We start from the raw sequence: 10,481 nt of genomic DNA on the forward strand, positions 1-10,481 counted from the left end.
TGGATTTCCGTTCAGGTATTTCATGATATGCTTTATATCATTTATGTTTTCCTGCAAATGATTTTTAGTGTATCTGCTACTGTAGTTTACGGTATAGGAGATATCTGGTCTTGTCCTTGAAGACACATACAACATGCTTCCGACCATCTCTCTATAGGGAAACAGACTGTTCTTCGGTGTCGTTTTGCTTTCTTCACCTTTCAGTATTGGTATTGACTCTGGTTTTGCATTCTTCATGCCGTAGTCTTCCAGGATCTTCTCGATGTATCTCTTCTGGGTGAGTTTGATTTTTCTATTTTCTTTTTCGATTTCCAGCCCAACGAATACTTCTGGTTTTTCAGTGGCTGTCATCTTGCATTCGGTACTCAGCTCTTCAATTATCTGTGCCAGTTCTGTTGGATCGCTTTCTATCAGGATTCCATCATCCACGTAGATTCCCAGTATTGAATCGCTATTGTTTCTTTTGAAGAGACATTGCTCACTTTCTAGTGGCTTAAAATTGTTTTTCTTCAGAAATTCTGTGAATCTCGTATTCCAGCTCAGAGGAGCCTGTTTTAATCCGTACAGAGCCTTTTTCAATTTGCATAATTTGTTGTTTATTCTATATCCATCTGGCGGATATATATACACGTCTTCGTTTAAGACACCATACAGGAAGGCGGTCTTTATGTCGAATGTAACGATTGAATATCGTTTCGCCGCTGCTATGGCAAAACAACTCCGCAGGGCACTCACACTTATCACCGGGCTATACGTTTCCTCGTAATTGATACCATATCTTTGTTCACACCCTTTTACGACCTGTCTTGCCTTGTATGTGCCGTTTGTTTTGACTTTAAACACCCATTTACTTCTCAGTGATTTTTGCGATTTAGCTTGTTTCGTGTCCACTGTTACCCACGTCTCGTTCTCTTCTAGAGAACGTTTCTCTTCCTTTATTGCTTTGATCCAATTTTCTCTATCTGGTCCTGTTATTGCTTCTGCATATGTCAGCATGACATAATCACGATAGCGATCTGGTTGTTTTCTGGCTCTTTCTGATTTTCTTCTCTCTGTTGTTACTACAGGTGCTTCTTTTTTTTTGTTCTTCCTGTTGTTCATCTTCTTGTTCTTCTTCTGATACATCTTCTTGTATCTGATCGTCTATCTCTTCTTCCTGTATCTGATCGTCTATCTCCTCTTCCTCGTTTTCTTTTAGTCTTATCTTGACTGTCTGACTAGGTTTTATTTTATTCATTTTGAATTTTACATCTCTGGATATTTTTATTTTTCTCTTTGTCGAGTCCCACAATCTGTATCCCGTCGGTGCGTATCCGACGAATGTGTATTTTTCGCTTTTTTGTCCAATTTCTTTAACGGACCCAACACTTTTGCGTATGCCTCTACGCCGAACACTTGAAATGATTTTAGATTCGGTTTCTTTTCCTCCCACATCTCGTACGGAGTGGTCTTAAGTGTCTCTGTTGGTATTCTGTTCAGAAGATAGGCTGAGGTATAGACTGCCTCGCCCCACATTTCCTTATTCAACTTTGAATCAAACAGCAATGTCCTTGCTTTATTCATCAGTGTTCTGTTTAACCTTTCAGCTCTTCCGTTCTGCTGAGGTGTATGTGGTATAGTAGTGTCTATTTGAATTCCTCGTTCTCTGCACCATATCAGCACACTCTCGTTTATATACTCTTTTCCGTTATCACAGCGCATCTTAGACAGTTTCAGATTCCAGTGTGCTTCTTAATATGTATTCTTTTACAATCTGCGGAACTTCCGCTTTGCTTTTCACCAGGAAGACCATCACATAGTGAGTGTAGTCGTCCAGGAAAGTCACACAGTATCTTTTTCCGTCCCATGTATCTGGTTTAATGGGACCGCATAGATCGGTATGCACTATCTGAAGTGGTCTTGTTGCTCTCGTCCTGGCCTTTCCTATTTTAGTCCTTGCCTGCTTCGCTTCTTGGCACGTTGCACAAATTTCTGTAGGTTTTTCCAAGTCACGCGTTGACAAGTTTATTCCCTCACTTAGCATCGTGAGTTTCTTCAGATTCTCCTGTGTGATGTGTCCGAGCTTTCTATGTCAGTTTTTTATTTCCTTGTCTTTATTCTCTGCAAGATACGTTTTATGCTGCTTTTGCGGCTTCAGTTTTATCTGAAACAAGCCATTCTTTAATTTCGAGCCCTTCAAGACAACAATTTTTTCGCGTTTTACTATTACTTCACTCTTACTGAACAATACTTCGCCACCGCTTTCGGTTATGGCATTTACCGACAGCAGATTCGTACTGAGTTCAGGTACGTATACCACCTCTTTCAATTGGCACTCATCGAACTCTATGCTGCCCACTCCTTTCGCCGCCATCGACTCGTTCATTTTTGCTACTCCAATTGCTGCATCAATTTTCTTCATGTTTTTGAAGTACTCCGCGCTGTTTGTCATATTGGATGTACTCTCTGAGTCCAATATCCAGGTATCGGGTTGATTTAGTTCTTTAGCCAGAAACGCAATTTTGTCCGTGTCTTCCTTTTTATTCTTAAAATAACAGTCTTTTTCTTTATGATTCGTCTTTTTACAAATACCGCACTTTTCAACGTTTTTATTTTTGGGACAATCTCTAGCTAAGTGACCTTGCTTGTTACATTTGAAACATTTCGCCTGTCCATTATACTTTGTGTTTGTTTTCAATTTAGACGTTTTCGCTACGTGACCTGTTTTCTTACATTTGAACCATTTCAACTGTGTTGCTTTGAATGCTACAGCGTTTTCTGTTTCTTTAGAACGATTTCTAGTTTCTTCCGCGATCAGTCTAGCAGTTAGATTTTCCAGCGTTTTTTCTGCTTTTTCAGACGACTCCCACGCGCTTACGAAATGTTTCATATGTTCAGGCAAGGTAGACAAGATTTTAGAAATCAGCATACTATTATCTATCCTTTTATTCAATGCGTTTAACCGGTACACTATATTTCGCAATTTACTAATATACGTAGCAATAACGTACGCTGAATTCTTATCATACACCGTGGTATAGAATGTTTGCATTAAGCTACACGTTAACTGTTCCGACTCTCTTTCGTATATGTTCGCGATCTTTGTCCACATCTCGTGTGACGTTGTACAATGCATTATATGCAACAGGGGTTTTTTATCTATCGTCGTGACTATATATTTTTGCGCTTGGGCGTCTTTTCTTTTCCACGCTGCGTCCTGCCGGACTTCGGGAGTTTTGGTAATGACTATGTCATACAGTTCGTTTTCGCGCGAAACAAAATACTTAACTGAAATTTCCACGTTTGGAAATTTTCATTACTAGTTAATTTTTCTATATTAGCGAGTGACCGTGCCATTTTATTTATTTATTTTTTTTTTACTTTAACGTATTTACGTATTATTTGATATCTATTTGTCTGTTTGATACCTCGTGTTTATTTACTTCGCTATGTATTGAGTTTCACGTGTCCGAACTGTGTACACACGCACTGTGTTCGTGCTCACCGAAATTCGCCGTTCAACGGCCGTCTTCTTATTCGCGATTATTAAGATTTTCACGTTCAAATTTTTCAACGTATTGCTACGCTTTCAACGAGCTAGTTTTTTTTTTTTTGTTTCCTCTCACGGTCCCAACACTCTTATCTCTCTTTCTTACTCTCGCGTGTCTCAATATTTTAAATATAACGAGTCAGTCTCGTGTCGGGCTGGGCCCATAATCTGTTAGTTTTTATATATATATATTTTACTGTGGAATGAAGGATGTTCTGGTTTCCAATTGAATTTCTGAGACAATCCTTTTGTTTCAAACCACCCGTTGGCTGCTCGTTAACTCAATATGTACACGCTTCGCGAACGCGGCGATCATCCAGCGGTCACATGTCAACAATAATAAGAAGTGGTATTATTTCCCCGCTATCGCGACCGTTGACCTTCTCAGTAGCGCGTTTGGGGAAAAGAGCTCAGATCGCTTCGAGAAGTCGTTCGAGGTACACAAACCAATTGTTCAGTTCCGTATCAGGTGAAACAAAAACGGCAGCGAGAGTTATTGCAAGATAAGGCGTTCAAATCCCCGCTGATTGAGCGAAAGGGGATTGTTGTTGATCATAGTTATTAAGGAAATTAAATTTTGAGTGTTAGTAAAATTTGGAGTTTGCCTTACAATTCCTTGACCACCGAGCCTTCCCGCCAAGGCTGTATCAGCCGCCGTGCTCACGAGCACACATTTGGTCCTTCGAGCCGGATCGGTGGCAAACTCGTATTGTGCAAACTATTCAACGTTCACCTTCGCTGTCGGCTTCACGGATCTCCAATAACTTCCATGGCTACCATCGAGGATCTGCTAGCCGAACAAATCCAAACGATATATTCCATCTCGAGAGTTCTGCCGAACTTTAAAAAACTTGGACAAGCCAAGATGACCCGCGCTGTATCCCAGGAACGACTTGCCGGTCTCAAGGAGTACTTCGCAAAGTGCCAGAGCCTCCAAGCGAAGATTACGCGCCTAGCCAGTGCCAAGATGAAGTCGAAGCACGAATATTTCCAAACCGAGCAATTTTTGGCGTGTGAGGACGTCTACAACCAAACCGCGGACTACATCGTGGAGGTATTAGCCGGATTTGAGATACCATTTTACCAAGCCACAGCAGCAGACGTAAGCGGTTTTTCTGATTCTTCTCGTCCGTCAACTCGTTTACCGAAGCTGAATCTACCTACGTTCGACGGGAGTATCGACAAGTGGGAGAACTTCCGCGACCGATTTACATCGCTTATTCGTTACGATCAAACGCTATCAAATGTAGATCGCATGCATTACCTTATCTCTTGTGTTAAGGGGGAAGCAAGTAACGCGCTAAGCAATCTCGCGGTAACGGATGCTAATTTTCCCATAGCTTGGGATATTTTGATCGCGCGGTATGATAACAAACGCCGATTAATTAATTGCCATTTACAATCCTTATTAAATTTACCGTCAGCCTCCGCGAACACTTCCAAGGACCTTTGCGCACTCCGCGATCAAACCAACGCGGCAGTACACGCTCTCAAAAATCTCGAGCGACCAGTCGAACATTGGGGTGACATTTTAGTGTTTTTGGTTACGCAAAAACTCAATAAACATTCGCGAGAAGCTTGGGAATTAAAGCACGGCATTACAGTTCCGTATCCCACGTTTGAGGAGCTCAATAAATTCTTGAACAATCGAATTCGAGCATTAGAGACAATGCTCCCGGTAAAGCCAAAAGAAAAGTCAACAGACGCGACTAAATCAACGAAAAATAACACTCTCGCATCACATGCGGCTTCGACCTTTACATTCGCTTGTCCTGTGTGTAAGGGCAATCACCTGTTGTACCAATGTTCGACCTTCTTAAACCAAACACCGTCTCAGCGTTTCGACTTTATTCGGAAAAATAACCGTTGCCTTAATTGCTTCAGTTCGAAGCATAACATGAAAGAATGTACAAGCTCGCGCGTATGCAAACAGTGCCATAAAAGGCATCATACGTTATTACACTTTAATGCCGCTACCAAACCGTCAAGTTCGGACCAAACCGTTGCGCCAGAGACAGCCCGCGATAATAGCGAAAGCGAAGTCGCAATTCATTTAGTTTCCGAAACCCTACCGTCGTCCTCGACAATTCTCCTCGCCGTCGCCCGAGTACGGATACATTCGCAACATGACCGCGTCGTTACAGTGCGCGCTCTTATTGACCCGGGATCCGTCGCGACTCTCATTACCGAGTCTGTCGTCCAATGCCTCAAACTTCCGAAAGTTAAAACCTTTGTACGTGTCACCGGCGTTGGCGAAGCCGATTCGATTGTGCGTCACGCGACAAAGGTTACGATTACTCCTACGTCTGGCGACGGACCTGCCTACGCGACGAACGCGCTCATTCTCAAAAAATTAACCAAATACCTACCGTGCCAATACCCGTCGACGAGGCACTGGAGGCATGTTTCCGGGCTCAACTTCGCCGATAGCGATCCCATGAGTCGCGAACCGATTAACTTAATCATTGGAGCGGATCTCTACGGAAGATTACTTCGAGAGGGCATTCGTCAGGGTCCCGCAAATGAACCCGTTGCACAAAATACCGCGCTGGGCTGGATTCTATTCGGTCCAGTCACTAGCTCATCCACCCATCCTCGAGCTTCCGTTCACGTTCATAACGGAGTCGCAGAGGATCTCGACTCCGCGCTCCGCAATTTTTGGGAGATTGAAGAGATCCCTCAGAAATCACACATGAGTCCTGAGGAAAGCCGTTGCGAGGCTCATTTCGTTGGGACTCACACCCGTATAAATCAAGGACGCTACGTCGTCAGACTACCGTTTCGAGGTGATCTTCCCGTCGCGTTGGGTGATTCACGCCCTACGGCCTTAGCAAGTTTACAACGTCTGGAAAAACGCCTCCACCGTGAGCCGAGTACGGCTTCAGAATACCGCGAGTTCCTATCCGAATATGTTGACCTCGGTCACATGGTCAAAGTAGCCGAGCCCTCGACGGTGGACATCAAGTCCCCGCGATATTATATACCGCACCACGCTGTAAGGCGAGCAACGAGCGAGACGACACGCTTACGCGTCGTATTTAACGCCTCAAGCAAGACAACCAACGGCTTGTCGTTAAACGACCAGCTATTGGTCGGCCCAAAATTGCAAATCGACATTGCCACCGTTATTTTGCAATGGCGTTTACACCGATATGTGCTTACTGCCGACATTGCGAAAATGTATCGGCAAATTCTAGTCGATCATCGCGATACCGATTTTCAACGCATTCTATGGCGCGATTTACCTGACAAACCGGTCGACGACTATCGCTTGTTAACTGTCACGTATGGGACAGCTTCCGCGCCGTACCTCGCGCTTCGTGTTCTTAAACAATTAGGGCAAGACGAAGGCGCGCGGTTTCCACTTGCCGTTCCAATATTAAATTCACAGATCTACGTAGACGATGGCGTTTTCGGAGCCGACAATAAAAATGTAGCTCGTGAGATGCGCAACCAATTAATTGCACTATTAGATAAGGGCGGTTTTCGGCTGCGGAAGTGGGCAAGCAATTGTACCGATTTAGTAGCCGATATCGACCCGTCGGATCACGGTCTCGCTCAGCAAAAATTATTAACCGGAGACGAGCAACTTAAAGTTCTCGGAATCGCATGGAATCCTACGCCGGACGTGTTTTATTTCCACGTGTCTCTCGGCCAGAGCCTCGATAAGACAAAACGCTCGATTCTATCAACAATCGCCAAACTGTTCGATCCGTTAGGCTGGGTGGCACCCGTCATTATCACTGCCAAAATATTTATGCAGCAATTGTGGCTGCTTAAATGCCAACGGGACGACGAGATACCAGCCGATTACCTCTCGCAGTGGCGACATTATCATGAGAGACTCCAGTCTCTTAACCGTCTGGAAATTCCTCGCTGGACGGCGCATGGAGCTAACACGATACATCGCGAACTGCACGGCTTTTCGCACGCTTCGACTAAAGCGTACGCCGCGTCGGTCTATCTTCGCACACTTTCCGCCGACGGGTCCGTCACTATTACGCTTCTCATGGCAAAAGCGAAAGTAGCTCCGCTAAAAACCATAAGCGTGCCGCGCCTCGAACTATCAGCCGCGCTATTGCTCGCTCGACTGCTAAAATTCGTGCAATTGACGCTTAATTTTGCCAATGTTGATTGTGTTTGTTGGACAGATTCAACAATTACTTTGACGTGGATTAGTCAATCTCTAGCACGCTGGAAAACTTTTGTCGCGAATCGCGTCTCCGCGGTTCAATTATTACTGCCCTGTGCAAAGTGGCGGTATGTCCCGACCGAAGCTAACCCTGCCGATTGTGCGTCTCGCGGCTTAGCACCCGATGAAATCGAACAGCATCCGCTATGGTGGACCGGGCCATCTTGGCTCTCAAAATCGCCTGATCATTGGCCTTCCATGCCGTCCTCCCTCAATCATGCCGATACATCCGTCGAGGAGCGTAATCTTCAATCAATTTGTATCGCCGGTGTCGTGGAACAATGAGATCTCGCGACTCGCTTTTTGTCCTGGCACACCCTCGTGCGCGTTACTGCTTACGTGCTCCGTTTTGTTAAAGCAGCGCGGCAGCCTAATCGCTTATTGCAACGCGACAACCCTTTATCGGTCGTTCTCGACGCAGACGAAATCCGAGCCGCGAAGCAGTATTGGATCAAAACATTACAAGCCGAAATGTTCCCGGAACAGGCAACGCGCTTAACTAATCAACGCCCAGTATCAAAATCCAGCTCTCTTTCCGGACTCAATCCATATGTCGATGCCACCGGAATTATTCGAGTCGGTGGTCGATTGCGGCATTCCAGCCTTCCCGAAACAAGAAAACACCCGATTATTTTCCGGTCCCATCCCGTCCTATCGCTTATAATCGATCACCATCACGTGCGAACAATGCACGGGGGTCCTCAACTAACGCTCGCGTCCCTGCGGCAACAGTACTGGATCCTGCGTGCTCGCACGACAGTCCGCGCGGTACTCTACCGATGTGTTCGCTGTGCTCGCGAAGCCGCTAAAATACCAAACGAACTCATGGGGGATTTACCGGAACCACGTGTCAATCGCGTCCCTCGCGCCTTCATTAATAGCGGCGTCGATTACGCGGGTCCGATCGCCTTACGAACTAACCCCGGCCGCGGGCATAAATCTCACAAGGCATATATCGCGCTTTTCATCTGCCTAACGACCAAAGCGATACACCTAGAACTTGTAAGCGATTACTCCTCAGCGACATTTCGCGCGGCCTACCATCGCTTCATTTCGCGACGTGGTTTGCCAAAACACATGTACTCGGATAATGGTACAACATTCCGAGGCGCCGAACGCGAGATGTCAGAGGCGTATTCGCAGGCCATACGTGATCCAAACTTTCTAAACCGATTAAGTAGCGACAATACCTCGTGGCATTTCTTGCCTCCCGCTGCCCCGCACTTCGGCGGGCTTTGGGAAGCCGCGGTGAAGAGCGTTAAATATCATCTAACACGATGCGTGGGAAATCATACTCTGACGTATGAGGAGTTAACCACAGTGCTTTGTCGCATTGAAGCGTGCCTGAATTCTCGCCCGATCGCCGCTTCGTCCGATAATCTGAACGATTATACCGCCTTAACGCCAGGGCACTTTTTGATCGGGACACCTCTTATAGCGCTACCTGAGCCGAACGTACTCGAATTAAACGAACAGCGACTGTCCCGATGGCAGTTAACCCAGCGCATCGCCAAAGGTTTTTGGAAGTGTTGGCAGAATGATTACTTGCAGACCCTTCAACAACGCCCGAAGTGGCGAATCGCGCAGAGGTTGGCCCGCGTAGGCCAAATCGTATTAATCAGAAATCCATTGGCTCCACCGTGTCAATGGGAGCTCGGGCGTATTCGCGAATGTCATCCCGGCGCCGACGGCTTGACGCGCGTCGTGACGGTTCAAACTAGTCGCTCCGAATACAAACGACCACTTACAAAAATCTGCTTTTTACCGGTAACCATTAATGAGGAAAGCGATAAACATTCCGTCACGGCGGGCGGCACCAATTAACGCTACAACGAAGCATGTTCGGCTATAACAACCATGTCTGCGAGTTCTCTATATCCTTTGTTCATTATTGTAATTCCGCGGATAAATTCACGCCTTATTTTATTTTTGTCTATACATAATCTCACTATGCTGCGATTTGTCATCGTGATTCTGTGTTCGGCTGATTGTACCTCACATATACCGTCTTCGACATTAAAATTTATGTCTGTAATCATAGCATTTCGAATGTATAATTCGAGGCGGGCGGTATGTTTCGAACCATCCGTTGGCTGCTCGTTAACTCAATATGTACACGCTTCGCGAACGCGGCGATCATCCAGCGGTCACATGTCAACAATAATAAGAAGTGGTATTATTTCCCCGCCATCGCGACCGTTGACCTTCTCAGTAGCGCGTTTGGGGAAAAGAGCTCAGATCGCTTCGAGAAGTCGTTCGAGGTACACAAACCAATTGTTCAGTTCCGTATCAGGTGAAACAAAAACGGCAGCGAGAGTTATTGCAAGATAAGGCGTTCAAATCCCCGCTGATTGAGCGAAAGGGGATTGTTGTTGATCATAGTTATTAAGGAAATTAAATTTTGAGTGTTAGTAAAATTTGGAGTTTGCCTTACAATTCCTTGACCACCGAGCCTTCCCGCCAAGGCTGTATCAGCCGCCGTGCTCACGAGCACACACTTTTGTTTAAATGTTAAGTCTATAATTTGTCTAATTGATTAACGACAAGTTCTGCACTACAAATGCTCTCTTTACATCTTCTATAAGAGTGGTGCGACCGTGGTAGACTTTAACTTTCTTTTATAAAGCAATGCACACGCTGTGCAGCAAACGCAAAAAAAACTTTCAATTCAATAAATGCTAAATTAGATATCGCATTGAGGTATTTATCCCTTGCCCTCTCTCTCATGTGCTCTGCTCGCTCGCTCGCCTGTCTCGCTCG

General features: G+C 45.4%; 2 protein-coding genes across 2 annotated transcripts; both read left to right on the forward strand.

Annotated features, from left to right (window-relative positions):
* The first annotated feature begins 4,298 nt into the window (after window positions 1-4,298).
* Window positions 4,299-8,006, forward strand: LOC114931735 (uncharacterized). The gene has a single exon (XM_029303889.1). The coding sequence runs from the start codon at window positions 4,299-4,301 to the stop codon at window positions 8,004-8,006; it is 3,708 nt and encodes a 1,235-aa protein (XP_029159722.1).
* Window positions 8,007-8,192: 186 nt separating this feature from the next.
* LOC114931736 (uncharacterized) lies at window positions 8,193-9,545 on the forward strand. The gene has a single exon (XM_029303890.1). It carries the CDS (start codon window positions 8,193-8,195, stop codon window positions 9,543-9,545), a length of 1,353 nt encoding a protein of 450 aa, XP_029159723.1.
* The last annotated feature ends 936 nt before the right edge of the window (window positions 9,546-10,481 follow it).

This window comes from Nylanderia fulva, unplaced genomic scaffold (genome assembly GCF_048542155.1).
Source record: "Nylanderia fulva isolate GAGA-0341 unplaced genomic scaffold, ASM4854215v1 Scaffold260, whole genome shotgun sequence".
In the NCBI taxonomy this organism is placed as follows: domain Eukaryota; kingdom Metazoa; phylum Arthropoda; class Insecta; order Hymenoptera; family Formicidae; genus Nylanderia; species Nylanderia fulva.

What these genes read in the sequence shown, in the direction of transcription:
- LOC114931736 (XM_029303890.1), top strand. Translation starts at nt 8,193, where the DNA reads ATGTTCCCGGAACAGGCAACGCGCTTAACTAATCAACGCCCAGTATCA.
- LOC114931735 (XM_029303889.1), top strand. Translation starts at nt 4,299, where the DNA reads ATGGCTACCATCGAGGATCTGCTAGCCGAACAAATCCAAACGATATAT.